At 34.4% G+C, this 19,936-nt stretch overlaps 1 protein-coding gene across 6 annotated transcripts in view; it reads left to right on the forward strand.

Moving 5' to 3' along the window:
- Positions 1-19,936, forward strand: part of AGFG1 (ArfGAP with FG repeats 1) — an 81,921-nt gene that overhangs the window by 48,553 nt on the left and 13,432 nt on the right. For 4 of the 6 annotated variants that reach the window (XM_017886997.1, XM_017886998.1, XM_017887000.1 and 1 more), the window contains exons 3-10: positions 853-968; positions 4,597-4,759; positions 5,598-5,751; positions 11,996-12,115; positions 14,467-14,676; positions 15,716-15,896; positions 17,485-17,564; positions 17,769-17,861. In XM_017886997.1, the coding sequence (XP_017742486.1) occupies positions 853-968; positions 4,597-4,759; positions 5,598-5,751; positions 11,996-12,115; positions 14,467-14,676; positions 15,716-15,896; positions 17,485-17,564; positions 17,769-17,861 (1,117 nt within the window). The remainder of the gene's footprint in view (positions 1-852; positions 969-4,596; positions 4,760-5,597; positions 5,752-11,995; positions 12,116-14,466; positions 14,677-15,715; positions 15,897-17,484; positions 17,565-17,768; positions 17,862-19,936) is intronic. The other 2 variants (XM_017887001.1, XM_017887002.1) reach the window with 1 other exon arrangement.

Raw genomic sequence — 19,936 nt, forward strand, 5'->3', positions numbered from 1 at the left:
GGTTGCAATAAGCTGAGATTGCACCACTACACTCCATTCTGTGCTGTAGAGACAGACCTTTTCTCAAAAACAAAAACCGAAACAAGCGTTGGGTTATCTTTTATAATTGAGTTATGGGAGTTCTTTATATATTCCAGTTTCAAGTTCTTATACATTTTGCAAATACTTTTATCAGTTATCTTGATTTTGTGTTTAAGTTTTTTGAAGAATAGTTTTTTATTTTGATGAAGTCTACTTTATCAGTTTTCTCTTTATAGTTCTTTTGTGCTGTTTTATTTCATTTCTCTTTTGGTTTTCTGAAAGTTAAATTTCTCAGATTCTCATTTTTTAGCTATCAGACAAAAAATGCATAGGAGACAACTATAAAGCTAATAGTGTGTTTGCCTTATGTTTGTGTTTATTGTTACAGTTTTACAGTAAATTGTTTATGATCCTAGTATTTTTGCTTGTTCTTTTTGGTTTTTTAGACTTGCTAAAGGGCCTGTAAAATTACTATTGGTTCGTTCCTTTGTTTTGTGAGTAAGGGAACTGAGAATTACACAGGTTACATGACTTCGCTAATGGTGAAGTTTGTGATTATGCCAGGACTGAAAAGACCCCAGGTCCTCTCAAATCCCATTTCACTGTTCATTTCCCCTTTTTAATGATTTTGTTGCTAAAATTTTACTGCATACTACAACATATTAAAAAGAAATTTAGTTCCTTTATTTCTGTTTATTAGTATCCTCATTGAAAGCATATTATTACAATTATTATGTAGATTAGCTTCCTGAAAGAATCACAATATCCCCTTAAAATTTCATTAAGTGAAGATGTTGAATTTAACATATATTTTTTTGATTCTTTCCAAAGGTCTGTAAACAGATTTGGCTAGGATTATTTGATGATAGATCTTCAGCAATTCCAGACTTCAGGGATCCACAAAAAGTGAAAGAGTTTCTACAAGAAAAATATGAAAAGAAAAGATGGTGAGTGAAGAGTTGTATGTAGACTAAAGCCTCCCCAAATCACATGTTAACTATGGGTAAGGTTAGTCTGACACAATGAAGGATAAAAGACAGACAGTGAGAGCTTAGATAGGTATATAATTCATTATCCCTTGGCTTTTTGTTGGTTTGGTTTCTGAAAACCTTTACTTCTACTTGATCTTAACTCATCTGTTCCTGGCAGCAACCTTTTTGTTATAATAATTACCAGGAAAGTTAGGGATTCTTCCTTCTAATCATTCCCTATCGCTGTTAGCTTCTTTAAATATGTTTTGCCCTACAAAGCCTCTATTCTTAAAAATCATTAATTTAGCAAGTATTTACTGAGTCGTATCTTTTTTTAATTTATTGAGTAACATCTTCTATATACTAGGCACTATGTTAAATAAAGCTCTGGTGTGGTAGTCCATCCACCTAATTGTCTGTTGTAGCCTTTGCTCAAAATATTTTTTCTTTCCACCTAAGAAATCAGTTTACTTTCTGGTTAAGAAGGGAGCATTTACTTTTGCCTAACTAAATCTATCAGATGTTAATTTTTAAAAATTAATTCCAACAGGTTGTACATATAGCTAGTAAGCCCCTTCCAATGGAATAGGGACTATATCCATAAAGCTAGTGTTCAGCTATTGAGGGCTCTGCATTTTTAGCTATATGAGCACAATTTAAGTATAGTTACTAAGACTCATTAACTATGAACTCTTTTGGTTGTTTCTTTAATAGTATTGAATAGTGGATATTTCCATCTTGGGAGGTTAGAAAGATGGGACAGAGAATCAAAATAGAGGCAATAAATAATGGGGAAGTAATGAGCTTCTTGTTTGCTTGAGGAGCTGTGTTTCAACCCAAGAGAATATGTTCAGAGCCTGTTTTGGTCCTGAGGGAACATTTGCTGTGGCTTACAGCAGAGGTCTTTACCTTCATTCAGGAGCATGTTAGCTCTGACTTGCATGCTATATCAAAATTTGTATTCTTACTACTTTCCAAAATAGACTACTTTTTTCCTTTTTCTTTTTGGAGACTGAGTTTTGCTTTTGTTGCCTAGGCTGGAGTGCAGTGGCGCGATCTCGGCTCACTGCAACCTCCGCCTCCTGGGTTCAAGCGATTCTCATGCCTCAGCCTCCCAAGTAGCTGGGATTACAGGCACCCACCACCACGCCTGGCTAATTTTTTGTATTTTTAGTAGAGACGCGATTTCGCCATGTTGGCCAGGCTGGTCTCGAACTCCTGACCTCAGGTGATCCACCCGCCTCAGCCTCCCATAGTGCTGGGATTACAGGTGTGAGCCACCGCACCCTGCCTAAAATAGACTCCTTTTTGCAAGGCTAGATTAATCAGGGCTATATTCAGCTATACTAGAAGACATCAGGTATGAAAATAGATTAAAATACACCAGTAAAATTTAAGCTCAGGAAAGAAGAAAATATTAGAAGGTGGGTTGATAGTAAAAATATGATAGCATAAATGATTCTTTTAAAACGAAAGGTATAATTATCCTTTATCTTTTTTATTCTGAATTTCCTAGACATTCTACTCTGTAGGAAAGACTGTTCTCCTTATGTAGCCCTAACCTAGTTTTTTTTTTCTCTCAGCTGTTACTTTTACCAATTCAGAAAGAGAGTTTGGTTAGGGATTAGCTTATGGTCAGCTCTAGCTATCAAGAGAAAAGTGAGTGTAATGGTAGAATTAAAATCATAGATCCTTACCTCCATATTTATAACAGTAATGTATTATTCATTCAAACTGTAACACAAATACCTGGAAACCTCAAATAATTACAATTTGTGTGTGTGTGTGTGTGTGTTTTTTCCTGAGAAACAGGATAATAAGAGTTATAAAAATAGAGACTTCAAGTGGTGGGACAGGTGACCATCATTAAGAGGGCCAGGAACAGTATGTTTTTAATCCAGACTCCCTCACACCTGTAACATATAGCTAGAGAGCAGTGAAGTTGGTTTCTAACATGGAATAAGCACTATCCAGATGCAGCCTCCCTAAAAATACTCACTGTAACTATACTTAAAACAGTGATGCTGTTGTTATCCAAAGGGATTTTGAAATTGTTCTTTTGACCAGTTCTCAAAATCACTTCCTGTGTTATACAAGATTAGTTTCTTTACTTTGTCAGGCAAGTCTTTTGAACCAGTAACTATCATTTGATTTTATCCTTTGATAAGACTTGGCTATACTCAAGAATTTGTATTAGTAGTATGCTAAATTATGGGAAAGTACAAGTTCTTGTATTCATTCTCATATATCTTTTGTCTCTCTCATTTACTTTTAAAAAGCCGGTTGTATTGTTTGTGATTATTAAGTGGTTTGGTGATAATGAACACTTATGTAGTTAATATCTACACCAGGAATTGTTCTCAGTGCTTTACAAATGTTAACTTGTTTAAACCTAGGCAACTCTGTCTCTCCATTTTATAAATGAAAAAAATAGAAGCACAAAGAGTTGAAGTATTAATAGTTTGCCCAAGGTTTCACAGCCATTTGGTGATAGAGATGGGATTTGAACTCTTGTCTCTGGAACAGGTGCTCTTAAGCATAGTTTTCCTTCTTTCTTCACCTACTTCATATGGGGAATAAGAAGGAGGGTAGGACAAAACCCAGAATTACAAAGAGCAAAAGCTCTCACATAATCCCACACCTAGAGGTTAGGATTGCCAGTGTTTGGACCTTATTATATCTTTGCTGCCTCTCCTTTCTCAACTCGCCTCCTCACATAAATCATGTATTTACATGACTGGAATCAAATCTGAAGGATCTGTGAGGTTTTATCTTTCCACGTCAAAGCAGAGTAGCTATGAGTATTGTATTATTGTAAATAATTTTTTCTTGATAGATGTTGGATTTGTTTCCCAGTTTTTTTGAAATTATAAAGAGTGGACTGTGATTAACATTTCTGTGTACATGCATCTGTATACACTTACCAATTCTTAAGGATGTTTCTAGAAGTGGTACTTCTGGTGCACAAAGTACACCTATTCATATATTTTAGTAGGTAGCAATAAAAAAATTGCAGTGTTCACACTTAGCTTATAGGTGAATAAAACCTTAATTTGCATTTTTGTTAGGTTAAAAGTGTTTTCATTTCTATGTCTCCTGTCTTCTGTGAATTGCTTCTTTTGTTCATTTAAAATGGGATGATCTTATTCTTACAGTTGTAATAAGCCTTTATATTTTAGGCTGTTAACTGTAATGTTACAAATGTTTTCCTACCTCATTTGTCTTCAGAGGTTATTTAGATCTTAAGATAATTTTTAAAATTGTAGTATGAACTATTCATCGTGATGATTAATTGTAGGTCCTCTGTTTAAAAAAAGCAGTTATTTCTTGTGTTGTACTTAATATATTCTTAGAAAAACCATAAATAAGTAATTGAAACAAGTTTTGTGGTTAGTCTTCTCTTTCTCTGAGTATTTCAAGTATTTAATGGGTGTAGTCTTAAGCTATCGTTCCTTTTAAAAAAATATGCAAAGGTGTTCTGTGTGAGAGGGTTTTCAGATAAGATTAATGGTGAAACAGTCTTGTACGAAGTTAGAATTAAGCTTATTTTTTGGTATAGAATTACCTACTTTTTTTTTAGTTAACTGGTTTTTATGTGTTTTAGGTATGTCCCGCCAGAACAAGCCAAAGTCGTGGCATCAGTTCATGCATCTATTTCCGGGTCCTCTGCCAGTAGCACAAGCAGCACACCTGAGGTCAAACCACTGAAATCTCTTTTAGGGGATTCTGCACCAACACTGCACTTAAATAAGGGCACACCTAGTCAGGTGAGTAGTCTTTGAATCTTTGTAGGAAGCTTCGACTTAAAGAGGGCTTGAGTATCAAGAATTTGAGAATTCTTTAAGACAGCAGCATAACCTTGTATGCCAGTAGCATTGTGTTCTAGTGGTTTATTATACATTAAGAAATTGTTAAGTGGTTGAAATATATATGTATTTGTTCTTTTTGCTGTTGCTAATATGAGTTTCTTTGACTTCTCTGCAACTTTGTAAAGGCAAGTTATACAGGAATGTTGCTATAGCTATATATGTGTGTGTGTGTATACATGTATATATGTATATATCATGTGTTATACAATTAGTAAAACATGAATCTATGGTGACCATCAGAGTTAGAACATATAGTCTCTTTGATATACTTTTCTAGGAAGGGATTTCTTTAGTAGTAGAGTTTTCCCACATGTGTGGTTGTGAAGCATGTTGGTCATTGAAACACAAGGGACTTTGCATTATATCTTATTCTTAGAAATGAACAAAATGAAATCGTTTCAAAGTTGCTACCTAAAGTTTGTCTTCTACACTTTATTATAGTTGATGGGGCTGTGACAGATCTGTTACTGTGTGGCATTGCAGTCTCTATCCTATACAAGAATAGTTCAGAGGCATAGTACTATGGTTTAAATCCTGCCCTTTTTGGTAACACATACTAAGACACTTGGATAAATTTCTCTGTTTCCACAAAAGGTTGAGTGAAAAATGAGAAAGGTTAACTCAGCATACTGTAACTCTTCTTAAGTATAACTGTGTTTTAAGTTTGGAGATAGTTTTGTATAAAGATTTCGCAGATCTGACTGGAATATCTTTATAGTTAATATGTGGTTTATAGTCCCCAGTTGTAGGTCGTTCTCAAGGGCAGCAGCAGGAGAAGAAGCAATTTGACCTTTTAAGTGATCTTGGCTCAGACATCTTTGCTGCTCCAGCTCCTCAGTCAACAGCTACAGCCAATTTTGCTAACTTTGCACATTTCAACAGTCATGCAGGTAAGTGGTTTTTCCCGACAGCTTTTGCTGGAGGTGCATATAAAACACCAAGAAACATCAATTCTTCATCACACTTTGAGGATCAGTAAACATTTTTTGTTGAGAATGTTTTGTTACTCGTAACTGTTGAGCTGTAATATGTAATCATATAATTGTGTTGCTTTTTAATCACTGAAGAGATTATATTTAATATCAGTTGGTTGGCATGACCTCTTTCTGTGGAAAAATGGGGAAAGGATATAATGTCTGTTTTTTATTCTTTATGAAAATTGCAAATATTCAAAAGTAATTGGATACTGTAACCTTTATGTGCTAATCACCCATAGCTAATCTTGTTTCATTTGTCATTCCACTGTCACTGTCATATTATTTTGAAGCAAATTTTAGACATAGTTTATCCTTAAATGTTGTGTATTTCAATCTATAAAACATACTTTTTTTGTTAGATATAACCACATTAGTAGCATCACTCCCTAAATAATAGTAGGAGTAATAATTCATTAATCAGTATTCAAATGTTCATTATAGTTCAGATTTTTCCATACACATGCATACATACATACATACATACATATAAGCATACATACAGTTTGTTTGAATCAGATTTCCAGCAAGGTCTACAGACTGCAGTTGTGGGATATGTCTCTTAGGTTTCTTAGTTCATAAGATTTTTCCTCCATTCCTTCTTTTTCCTCCTCTATAATTTGTGAAAGAAATTTGCTCATTTGTCCTATACAGTTTTCAGTAGTCTGAATTAGTTGATTGCACCACTATGGTGCCCTGTAACAAGTTCCTATGTTCTATTTCTTGTATCAGGTTGTTGGATCCAGAGACTTAATCAGTTACAGGTTCTTCCTATTAGGAGGATGGGTGGCTGGGGATATGCTTACTGCTTGGGATTTAAGAGGCTTTTAATTTTGGATTGTGTTTTTATAATGTTACCTGTTGATGCTCAATAACCGAGTCCATTGTGTAAAAATAATGATGTTCTGAATTTATTCCTTCACTTATTAGCTGAAATACTTTTTAAAAAATCTATCATGATTTGTTTAGGAAAGTCAGAATACATGATTCTTTTCCATCAGATATCAGAATAATGAGTTGATTTCCTAGTCATTTCCTAGATTCATTTCCTAACAGCTTGGTAATTTCTTGAGTCTTTACAGTTGCTTCTTTATGCTTAAACAGTGTAAAAGCATACATAGTATTTGTGTTGGAAATATGTATGGAATCTATTTTGGATGTCAGTAAGCTGTGATGTTTATATCATGGAAAGTTTATAATGGTGGAAATTATATCATGGAAAGTTTAAAATTATAAAATAATTTTATAATGGTGACTTTTTTCTTTAGTATCATTATGACTTCATAGAGTTAAACATTTGCTGCTTCTCAGTTTGCTGTCATTATCCTTAGTAGTGCTCAAATTAGCCCACCTTAGGAGTAGGAACATTTTCAGGTTGGTTCCTACAGATACAACTCATTCATTCATTTATTTGAGGTGGAGTCTCGCTCTCTCACCCAGGCTAGAGTGCAGTGGTACAATCTCACTGCAACCTTTACCTCCCGGGTTCAAGCTGTTCTCCCACCTCAGCCTCCCAGGTAGCTGGGATTACAAGTGTGCGCCACAATACCTGAAATTATATACAAATGTAAAAGTTTGTATTTTAGTAATACAAAAATACTAATTTTTTTATTTTTAGTAGAGATGGGGTTTCACCTTGTTGGCCAGGCTGGTCTCGAACTCCTGACCTTAAGTGATCCACCCACCTCGGCCTCCCAAAGTACTGGGATTACAGGTGTGAGCCATTGCACCCAGCCCTAAAGATACTTTTTTGATAGAACTCTTGTGGTCTTTGGCCTTTTCTCCCCTGCTTATTCTCAGATTTAACATATTTGTTACAGTTTAATGCATGTCACCAGAAATTGGGATTTATGGAGTTTTATTTTGTTAACAAATATGCAAGCCTTGAAGAGGTACTTAGGTAATATTTAAAAATTTATTATTGAAGTATAGATTTGGTCACTTGTATCTCTCCTTAATTGTAATAGCAATAGTCTGATAGGGAAGTGGCATAATGTAGTGAAAAGAACCTGGACTTTGGAGTTGGGACAGCCTGGGTTCAGATGCTGGCTTTCTTGCTTATTATGGTGTGTAACTTTGGGCAAATTACCTAACATTTCTAAACTTTCTATTCTGTAAATTGACTTTGATAAGTGGCAAGGTTCAAGTGAGATGATGCATTTAAGTGGTTTACCATCTAAAAGGTACAATAAATATTGTTTTTCTTTTCTCTTTTACACACACTTCATATATATGTACCTATGTATACACATACACACTTATGTATGTAGTTTGTATGTTTACATGCATTTAAGAAAAAGGATCATACTTTATGGCAAGTTTTTGTGCTGTTTTAATCTTTCGATCTTTGTTACGATTCCACAAATGGTTTAGATTCATTTCCTAACAGCTTGGTAATTTCTTGAGTCTTTACAGTTGCTTCTTTATGCTTAAACAGTGTAAAAGCATACATAGTATTTGTGTTGGAAATATGTATGGAATCTATTTTGGATGTCAGTAAGCTGTGATGTTTATATCATGGAAAGTTTATCGGTCTGCATTTTGAGTGATTAAATAAATATCAAACCAAATGTAGAACATTAATTTAGGAATTTAGTCATTTTATAGTTTTATTTTGATAATTTGAAACTTTGCTTTATATTATTTTGGCATGTGTGTATGAGGTATTGGCTAAAGCTTACTCTTTTTCATAGATTTCTATAGGTTCAGTTATGGAGAAGAAAAACTCAAGACTGTATGTTTCTAAAAGATGTATTTCACAATTTTATGAGCATAACAGAAACCAGTGCTGATAGAACTGATTTCATATTTGTATTTTGGAACTTACTTTGCCTTATTTTACTTAACCTGTGAGATTGTGATGGTTTTTCATTTTCTTTCAATTTGATGACCTGGCTTCTTTTTGGATAATGATGATATGAAGCATTTTATACATAATCACACTCCAAAGTGTGCTGTTTGGGATAGTTTGAAATTTTGTAGAAAAACTTCTCTCCAGCCACATTTCTTTCTAGCAAGCAATAAGGGAACCTTTCATTTTAAATGTTAATTAAAACATTTTCTAAGGATATGCTTTAGAAGGGAATTGTGGTGTAATTTTTATATGTCTCGTGTGTATTTGCTTTAGAAAGGAGAGGATGACATAGATCTCTTTTTTCAGGAAAGGTTATACTGAGAAAGATAAGAAATTTTGGTTTTCTTTTGCTTAAGTTGTTGGAGTTGTGGTAGATTTCCCTTCTCCTGTGTTAACCTGAGCTGCAAAATCCCAGAAAACATGGAGAACCTCTTTCCCCATAACCCTCCAGATAAGAAGCCATTTCCCCTTCTGACCAAAAAGAACCCCAACTCTCTTTTTTCACCTCTTGCATTTGAATGCTGGTAAAAAGGGTTGGTGGGAGAACCAGTAAATAGAGTAAAACTTTTGTAATTTGTGAATATATTCTGGTTTTATCTCCATTTTAGGATTATTGAAATACAATGCGAAATTACTGATAACCACCAAATTCTTCTGTAAATTGCAACTTATTTGTTCCCTTTGTTTTTCTCTCTTGAAATGCAATTTGTGAGTCTTCACAGGTAATGTTGGACTTTTCTTTGTAGCCCTGTTAGCCAAAAATGGTTAGACTGCAACTCTACAGACTAATTTGTACCATGGCTGCACTAATACTTTCAACAACTTCCTTAAATTGCACTTTGAAAACAATAGCCATCATTTAATCGTAGGATATGCAGTAAAGGAAAAGAATCTTATATTTTGATCAGATTGATAGAAAGCAGTTAATCTTAACTGTTCTGTTTCTTGTGCGAAGAAAGAATGAAATAGCTCCTGTAGGCTGCAAGTCAGGCTGCCTGAGAGGAGTTGCTTTTTAGTCTGAAGTTCTTACTTACAAATGACGGCTCAGATTACCTTTTTTTTTCTTTACTTTATTTGACTTTTGGTTTCATTACAGGAGAATAAAATATATATGCCTGTTACAAGAAGAAACTACTGAATTACTCATTTATTTTTCCTTCTAATATGTATGGTTGATAACATCTTTTGACATTTTGCCTTGGAGTAGTTTTAGGTGTAAAACTAGGTCATGGTTTAACTGAAATGTCTTTTTCCAGAGCCTTTCCAGGCATTCAGAATCTTTATTTTTCCATATATAGTTTACAAATAAAGTCATTGATTGCCAATTTCTTCTCATCCTGATATTCTTGTTAATTTTAAAAAAATATTAGGTGAAAATTTTATCCTGAACAGTTTGATACGACTGATGGAACTTTTTTTTTTTTTTTTTTTTTTNCCATTCTCCTGCCTCAGCCTCCCGAGTAGCTGGGACTACAGACGCCCGCCACCTCGCCCGGCTAGTTTTTTTGTATTTTTTAATAGAGACGGGGTTTCACCGTGTTAGCCAGGATGGTCTCGATCTCCTGACCTCGTGATCCGCCCGTCTCGGCCTCCCAAAGTGCTGGGATTACAGGCTTGAGCCACCGCGCCCGGCCCTGATGGAACTTTTAATGGCAAATGATAACTATTCACACATGCCAGTCTGGTTCATTAGCATTGTTTTGTAGGGAAACTTTTTCTTTTGTAGGTAGTTTAGTGACTTAAAAGCTGGAAGCCTTTACTCTTCATGTGAGCATTCAGGCTGAGGTATAGTATTTGTGGATGTGTGTTGCTGGGTGGGGTCATTATTGGGTTCAGTAAAAGTCATCTTCTATGGAAATATGCATGAAGCTAGAAATAAAATTCACCTACTGAATTTAGTAGTTATTTTGCCTGATGATAAACATCATATCACAAAACCTGTGCACTATAAACAGTAATTGATTTTTGTCACATTCTATGCTGTAGGATCTAAACCCAACTGCCTTGCAACTCAGGTAACACAAATGAGTAGTATCATGTGTGTTTAAGGAACTATGGTGCCCTTTTTAAAGGGGATGTTCTAATCTGTTACCACATGGAAATAGGGATTTAGGATACTAGATATATTGATTTTTTTTTTTTTTTTTAAATAAGAGAAGCTAGAAGTCTTTTTGTTTATTGTGAAATGCCCTCTTTTTTAATGTTAAGTACTGTACAGATGAAACAAAGCTTATCTGTCAGATGAATTTGCTGAGGGCTGGTAGTTTGCATCCTGTGATCTCTCTGTCTTCCTGTCTCATGAATATGTGTTTTTATTTGAAGAGGAATGACAACTCTTAGCAAGACTCAGGCTCATTAGTTTGGGGTCTTAAGTTCCACACTAAGTTGACTTCTTGAAATACGATTATTTAAGAAACAGCTTTACCATTGTGTTACATTCTGCTTAGCTTGGATTTCTTTGTACAGAGATTGCTTGAGTGTCCAGATTGTAATTTTTGTATTTTAGTGTTGAATTTGCAAAGTTTTGTCTTCCAAAGTTTTATTCTGCAGCATTTATAATCGATTGTTGAAGATAGTGAATAGATCAGTACCTAGACGTAAAAATGGATATAAGTACTACAAAGTCCTGTCTTGCCATATTTAATAGGTATTCGATTAATGTTTGGGGCTCTGAATTATATGCTGTAATTTCTATACTAGCATTCATTGTTCCTTAAATTTTAATGAGTTTAAAATTGCAGGCTTCTAATAGAATATGAATATCTTCCATTTATTTGGTGATCTTGTGCTTTTTTTAGATTTTTATATGACTGGTGAGACATTTGTAAACTTAAAAAAAGTTTTATTTCTTAATTAAACCATCTTTGTGTTATTATTTTAAGTATTTCAATTATTGTTCAGATTCACATAGTTGATTACCATTTTAATCAGTGAATTTTCCAGAATGTTTTCTACATCTTTGTCTGCTTTCCTATAACTCGGTACTGTAACTCAGTACTCTGAAATAGTTTCCTTTGTTAATGGAGTCACTTTTATAGTACTATGCTTGAGGTCATATACAGAGTATTGTGTCCAAATTTATCATTGCATGAAGTGTTTTTGGAAATTCCTGGTTACTACTTAGTAAATTACCTGTAATTGGGTTAAATGCTGCTAGGGTTTAAAATCTGATTTCTAAGTGAATTCTCTGTAAAGTGAGTTTGGATACATAGAAACTTTTCCATATAATTCTTAAACTCATTTGTCATGTATTTTCATTTATAGTTTTCATATTCATTAACATATGTTGTTCCTTACCATTTACAGCTCAGAATTCTGCAAATGCAGATTTTGCAAACTTTGATGCATTTGGACAGTCTAGTGGTTCGAGTAATTTTGGAGGTTTCCCCACAGCAAGTCACTCTCCTTTTCAGCCCCAAACTACAGGTAGAGCTTCTCCAGCATTGTGCTTAAATGTTTACTTCACGAAACAAAACTCTCTTTAAGTGTAGTTTTGAAAAATTAGTCTAAACTTAAATTCTGTAATTACCTGACTTTAAAATGGTTCTATCTTAAAAAGCTCTGGGGAAACCTGAACTCTTATTTTTTTCTATATTCATTTGTTTTTCTGCATTATTTGGTGTATTGTCTGTTTGACAACATCCATTCTCCTCCTTTTCCTGCACATGAATCTTCCTTAGATCTACCATGCACAGAGGACAGAGGCATGACACTACTATAAGTATTTCTCTTTCTCTCTTTTTTTTTGTGTTTGTTTGTTTTTTGGCAATGTGCCTGCCTCAGGATAGAATACAGGCACATGTCACCACTCCCAGCTGAAATTTTTTTTGGGGGTGGGGGTAGCAACTGGGTGTCACTGTGTTGCCTAGGCTGGTCTTGAACTCCTGGCCTCACGTTATCCTCCTGCCTTGGCCTCCCAGAGTGCTGGGATTACAGATGTGAGCCACTGTGCCCAGCCAGCACTGTAAGTTTTTTAAGGTTCATAGAATCCATTGATTTAGGCTGACATTATACCTCTTAATAAAGGAAGCTGATTGCTTCTGTAGAACTAAAAATGTAAGTAATTTTCAGAGCAAGAAGCCTGAGAAAAATGTTTATATGTTTATTAGACAAGAGTACGTTAATGATCACTTCAGTCAAACTTGGAAATAGTTTTCTGTGCAGGAATTGGTGTTTAAACATTGAATACTCTTTCCATAAATTGTGCTGTTTCCGGAAACTCATTGAACCCTTATTTAGATTTTTGGCTGATTAGTTTTCTTTCAACTTTTAACTCTGTATTGTCTTAAAGCCTTTTCTTTCAGTTTTCTTTCGTTTTTTTTTTTTTCCCTTTAACTTTCATCATTTACATAATTTCTGGCTGTCCAGCATTTAGAATGCTTTCATCTAGCTGCAGTTTTGGTGAATTTACTTCAGCTTTTCCTCTTCAGGCTACCCACAGTAAGTTCTGTTGTCAAATAGGCATCTTATACTAATTTGCATATTTTTGCTATACTTCAAGGGTTTTTCCAGTTATAGATCGTTGATAATTCTTTAGTGATAATCCTTCATAAAAATCTCTTCCAACTCTATTTATTAAACTCAGAGTTAGAGAACACAATAGTAGACAGAGAGTTACTTGGTTTAATAATAATTTGAAATAATATTCTTATATAAATTTTGAAAGTTTAGTATGCACTTTGTTTGCCAGCTCCTTGTAACAGGTCACAGTCTTTTACATACAAACATGTATTACTTACCTTTAATTGAAAACACCATGGTTTAACTCCTGAAAGAAATTTGATCAGTATATATTTCTTTTAGAATGTATAAAAACCTGCTTGATAGAAAGTGTTCGTGTTTTTTTAATAGAGGTTCATACATTCTGTTTTAAAATTATCTATCTGTAGTTGTCTTTTCTATCACTTTAATATATAACTGTATATATATACTATTTTGATTTCTGAAACTAAAGTTTAGAAATAAAGAACTAATATCCCAAAAGTGTAGGATCAAAAGCATAGAATGAAATATACTGGTTTTAGTCTTTTGATAGTACTTTAAGGAGGTCTTTATAATAGAGAACATATTTTAAAGATTTAACAGGATATATACAATAGTGACCATTAGGTGAATTGTGGTTTATAACGTCAAAAATTGCTATAATGTATTATGTACTGTAGTTTTAATGCCTTGAACTACATGGTACAGCATGATTTTATGGTGGACATCATGATATTGTATACACATTTAACTATTATATGGAATTAAATAGTAGCTCTTCAAGTGAAGTAAGTGTAAATGTCAATAACCATCTTTTAAGAAATTCTGGATCACCTTAACACATTTTACATATTGTTAATTGCTACCACTGGGATTTGTTTAAACTGTTTCACCATGGAGCCACAAAAGTTTGAAATCCTCCGAGTAAGATACTTTGCATCTTGTTTGCAGTCTGTTTTACTAGTTAGTAAAAGGCCATAGTATATTTGGATGAGAAAGTAACTGAATCTCAAACCAGGTAGTGTGGAGTTACCTCCGCCATGAATTACATTCTTCATTCCAGGGTAGGTAATAAACAGAAACATGTTATTTTACATGTTGCCAAGGCCTTTGAAAATTCTACTTTTACAAATTAGAAAACATCACTTGCAGTTGAAAGCCATTGCCAGTCATTGATTTTAATGTTGTAAGATTGCTTATAGGACATTTAATTTAGGAAGAAATGATCATACAGTCTATGAGAGGGTATTACGAAAAGCTTAGAAATTTCAAGTGCTCTGTTTATTCTGTTACAGGTGGAAGTGCTGCATCAGTAAATGCTAATTTTGCTCATTTTGATAACTTCCCCAAATCCTCCAGTGCTGATTTTGGAACCTTCAATACTTCCCAGAGTCATCAAACAGCATCAGCTGTTAGTAAAGTTTCAACGAACAAAGCTGGTTTACAGACAGCAGACAAATATGCAGCACTTGCTAATTTAGACAATATCTTCAGTGCCGGGCAAGGTATCAAGCTTTAAGCAAAACAAATACAAATTTGTGCTCTTAATTTGGTTGTATTTATTAAAATCTGAACATGTTACACTTTTCTCAGTTGTTGTATAGAAATTTTGTCTGCACTGTCATTTTGAGTAAAATGTTCACTTGGCACATTTTGTACCTGAAATATCAACTACAAAACTGAAGACATAGGAACTGATTTGTAAACTTTCAGTCTTACTAGTTGAGAAAAATTTTACTTTGTCCTAGAAGGCATGCTTTACTTTTCTTTGGCAATAAGGAGCCAAGAAACCCCATTGGCAGAGCTGAATGGAGGGTTATTTGGTGGTTTCTGTGATGTATTTACTTTGAACAATTTTCCGTTAACATCTTGGTGGGTTTCATATTTTTTTTTTGAGGAATTCATGAATTTTATAGTATAGTCTTGTATCCAGTTTTATCTTAAGGCTAGTAGCCTCTAAAAATGCATATGGCAGTGGTGAATAGCAGGTGTGTGTTGCTAAAAGGAATTCTCCATTCTGATCTCTGGGCCTGTTCTCCTCTCCAAAATGGATAATTCTAAGCATTAAACTCATGGAGTTGTGTTCTAAGTATTATTGCATGTAAGGCATTTAGAACGGTGCCTAGCACATAGTAAGTGCTCAATAAATGTTTCCCATTACTGTCTCTAATTTTTTCATGGAGAGTACTGAGGGAAATGATGCTATTGATAGACTGTTCACATTAGGTCCAGCATTATATGAATTTGTATGGTCACGTGAACAGGATCCACTTGTGCGAGTTTCTTGCTTATGCATAATGTAGACAAATTTTTTTGGTACAGAGTCTTAATTTTTGTTAAAAGACATATTCTGTTTTTACCACAGTGGTATGTATAACAACTAATCCTGTCCTGTATGGTCCAGGTTATTTATTAGATTAATGATTTGGAATCCTGCTTAACTCTAAATCCATTTTAAGTTTACTGGTGTTTCATGGCAAATGTGGTTGATAAGTTGAAAGTGTAACTAAATCTTTGGTGTAACCTGGTTTTGTTCATTCCCAGGTGGTGATCAGGGAAGTGGCTTTGGGACCACAGGTAAAGCTCCTGTTGGTTCTGTGGTTTCAGTTCCCAGTCAGTCAAGTGCATCTTCAGACAAGTATGCAGCCCTGGCAGAACTAGACAGCGTTTTCAGTTCCGCAGCCACCTCCAGTAATGCGTATACTTCCACAAGTAATGCTAGCAGGTACCTTGTCTTAGCTAGCCCCTCCTGCTTTGTGTTTTATCTTTTTTTTCCAACTTTGAATAATCAAGTTGAAAAATGACTGTTTCAAGGTATAATTTTAAAGTTCTTAAATGCTTCTGTAAATTTGAGGAATTTGAATTTAATTTGCTAATTAAAATATAATCCTTGAATAATTGGCATAATTTTATCTTTTCATTGAATCAGACGTTTTGTTATGTTCTGTCTTTGAACACTAAACCGTATTTGAGAGCATGTACACATCTCAAAATGGACAGTTATTTACAGATTGTACTCAGCAGAGAATCCATTTAGTAGTCAAATAATATACTTTAAAATACAGTTTTAGTCATGAAGATTACACAGTGAAAGTACCATATTATAGGCTTAGTCGTAAATACAGGTTTTTAGAAGTGTTTGCACCAAAGCCCAAAATCAATTCTATATCTCTTTAGTGTCATTCTTGTATTTATAAATAAGCACATCTGCTATTATGTTCATATATATCTGTTAGAATTCTTGGCAGTAGGAAGCCTAACACATTTTAAGGACATTACACTTGTAAAAAACTCTTCTAGTCTTTATTTTAGAGTTGCGAAAATAGTCTCAGAAATACAAGAGATTTACCTATAACAGTGTTTTATTCATCTCTGTTTTCCATTCCTGTGGATTGTATTTACTACTTTCTTTTGTTATCCTAGTAGCTTATTTTCCTTAGGGTTGTAACACTTCTAGAAACATAAAGTCTGGAAACATACGTGATATATAATACATGATTTATTGATATTACATTACAGTACATCAGGGATTCACAAAGTGTGATCCATGGAATGTTTGGGGTACCTGAGACCCTTTCATGGGGTCTGTGAGATTAAAACTTTCTTTATAATAATTCTGAGAGATTGTTTACCTTTTCATTAATTGATATTTGCATTAATGGTGCAAAAACAATGGCAAGTAAAACTTGCTATTGCTGGTGTCTTTTTTTTTTTTTTGGTACTTTAAGTTCTAGGGTACATGTACACAACATGCGGGTTTGTTACGTAGGTATACATGTGCCATGTTGGCTTGCTGCACTCATCAACTCATCATTTACATTAGGTATTTCTCCTAATGCTATCCCTCCCCCAGCCCCCCCACCCCCACAGGCCCCATGTGTGATGTTTCCCACCGTGTGTCCATGTGTTCTTGTTGTTCAACTCCCACCTATGAGTGAGAACGTGCAGTGTTTGGTTTTCTGTCCTTGTGATAGTTTGCTTAGAATAATGGTTTTTGCTGGTGTCTTAACATGAATATTAAGATAGTGGCACCAAACTGTACTAGTCGTTGCAGTAATCATATTCCTCCCCACTATGCATTCAGTTTTACTTGTATTTTTTATTTTTTTATGACAATTCTTAATGAAGCAGTAACAATTGTTTATTTTATTACATCTTTACACTTAAATGTCTTAATTTTTCTTTGTGTTGATAACTGATGCTATGATACATGATATGTTCATTATTTTATGGCTACCCTGTAGATCGATTATCCTTACTTTCTCTTTTTTTTAAGAAAAAAATAAATGAACTCTTTCAATATTTGTTCTCAGCAATGTTTTTGGAACAGTGCCAGTGGGTGCTTCTGCACAGACACAGCCTGCTTCATCAAGTGTGCCTGCTCCATTTGGAGGTATGTGCTTCTGGTATATATACTGTTTTTTTTTTTATAAAGAACCCAAGTATATATTGTGTAGCATTTTCTTAGGAGTCAAAGCAATGATTTGTTACCAGAATCCTTGAGTTTTCTGTCTTGATAAATATAGTGAACAAATAATTTAAATCTTAAATATAAAATGTATTAGGATTTTATAGTGTATTTTATACTTTTTTAAAGCTACGCCTTCCACAAATCCATTTGTTGCTGCTGCTGGTCCTTCTGTGGCATCTTCTACAAATCCATTTCAGACCAATGCCAGAGGAGCAACAGGTAAGAAAAAGAGACAGTCAGTAGAACAGTAAGCTTTGGGGAAGGTGTTTATCAACAAAGATACCATGTGAAGAACACCAGAAAATGGGGCCTCTTAGTGAAGTGAATGGCAGATGGATAGAGGAGTTTGTCCATAAAGACAAATTCTAGCTGAAAGTTCATAAAATCCTAGCATTTAACAGTTCAGAGGGACCTTAGAAATTATCTAGTGTCTGCCCTTTCTAGTTAAAGCTTTCATTTTTCAGGTAGGGAAGCCCAGACATGGAGATGAGACTCCACAGAACGTTTATGACAGAGATGGGACTTGAACAGAGCAATTTAGACATATTTGGTGGTCTAGTTTCAGAATTACTGGTTGTAATTCATGCAGTCTTAATGGAACCATTTTACGAGAAGTTTCTATTTTCCCTATGAGATTGTATCAGATGACTTTATTATGTGAATTCTTAATTATTAGGTCTTTTTCTAGTGAATATCTCTTTCAAGTGTGTATATTTTTTAAGTTGTGGAAACTTGATTCAGTTGTGGGTATAATACTGAATATTTTCTCTTTTGATAATTTTTTCCCTTAATTCTCTTTATTTTCTCCATTTTTTTCTTTTTGATTCATACTGTAAGCCAGTCACATTTTTCTCACATCATACCTCTTGATTTTTGTCATATTACCTTAAACACCAGAGATATTTGCCAATATCTTAGAATGTCAGCAGGATACATTTCGTATGGCTGGGTATCCATTAAATCTAGAGTTTGTATGCTTTTTGTGTGTATGTCACAGTAATTTAGAACTAAAGCCTAAAATCCAGTTACAGCCAATGTTGATATGAAATCTTGAGAGATTAGGTACTTGTAACATTGAAATCAAATCAAACCATTAAGAATTACTAGTTTTTAGTAAATCTCTTTGTCATTGACAAGATTAAGAATCACAGTATTAGAAATTTGAGCTGTAACTATTTTCACATAAATGTCTTCACTTTGTTGGTAACTAACATAATAGATATTTGATAACAAGTATTTGAATTTCACACAAAATTTAACTTTAAAAAAATAGTTTGTTTTAATTCAAATGAATTAAATGATTGTTTTAAATTTCCATTTGTATAATATCTTCATTAGGTGTGTGATATGTGCAGTGTTTCTGTTTCTTAGCAAACTGTTTTCATTTTGTGGACTGAGTTTGTAAAATGTCTCATGATACAATGGGTTTTTGTATATTGCCTCATTTAATCCACTCAGCTGTATTAAATAGATATTTTAATTGTGTGACAGCTGAGGGAACAGGCCCAAAAAAGTTAATTGGACATATTTTGAGTACAGCCAGCCAAACTCGTGTTCGAATTCTGATTTATAGTTACTTCTGGTTGACCATAAGAAAGCCTTTTGAATTTTGTTCTTTTACTGAATGGGGTAAGAATGATAGGGGAATGTTCAAACATTTATTGTGATAAACTTGCTCACAAGATGCTATTGAGATATTTATAGATATTATAACTTCATTTAAGAACTGATGAATGGAAACTCAAATTACGCTTTGGCTGAGCCTAATCGTGTTGACCTAACTTCTTTGAGCCTTCATGTTGTCCCTCTCTATAGAATGTGAACAGTATTCTCTTGCTGGCAGGTTTGTTGTAAAATTAGATGATGCACATTTACCCTGTATGGTCTTCACATTACAGCATATGCTCCGTAAATCAGACCTGTTATTTTCCTTTCATGACTATACCTCTGAGTTGGTTCTGTCATTAGAGTTAAGGGCCTTTTTTTGCTTGTTTTATTTAGAGTATGAAAGTTTTTTTTTTTTTTTTTGAGACGGAGTCTCACTCTGTCGCCCAGGCTGGAGTGCAGTGGCCGGATCTCAGCTCACTGCAAGCTCCGCCTCCCAGGTTCACACCATTCTCCTGCCTCAGCCTCCCAAGTAGCTGGGACTACAAGCGCCCACCACCTCGCCCGGCTAGTTTTTTGTATTTTTTAGTAGAGACGGGGTTTCACCGTGTTAGCCAGGATGGTCTCGATCTCCTGACCTCGTGATCCGCCCGTCTCAGCCTCCCAAAGTGCTGGGATTACAGGCTTGA

The sequence above is a fragment of the Rhinopithecus bieti genome, unplaced genomic scaffold, assembly GCF_001698545.2.
Source record: "Rhinopithecus bieti isolate Rb0 unplaced genomic scaffold, ASM169854v2 scaffold_15336, whole genome shotgun sequence".
Classification (NCBI taxonomy): domain Eukaryota; kingdom Metazoa; phylum Chordata; class Mammalia; order Primates; family Cercopithecidae; genus Rhinopithecus; species Rhinopithecus bieti.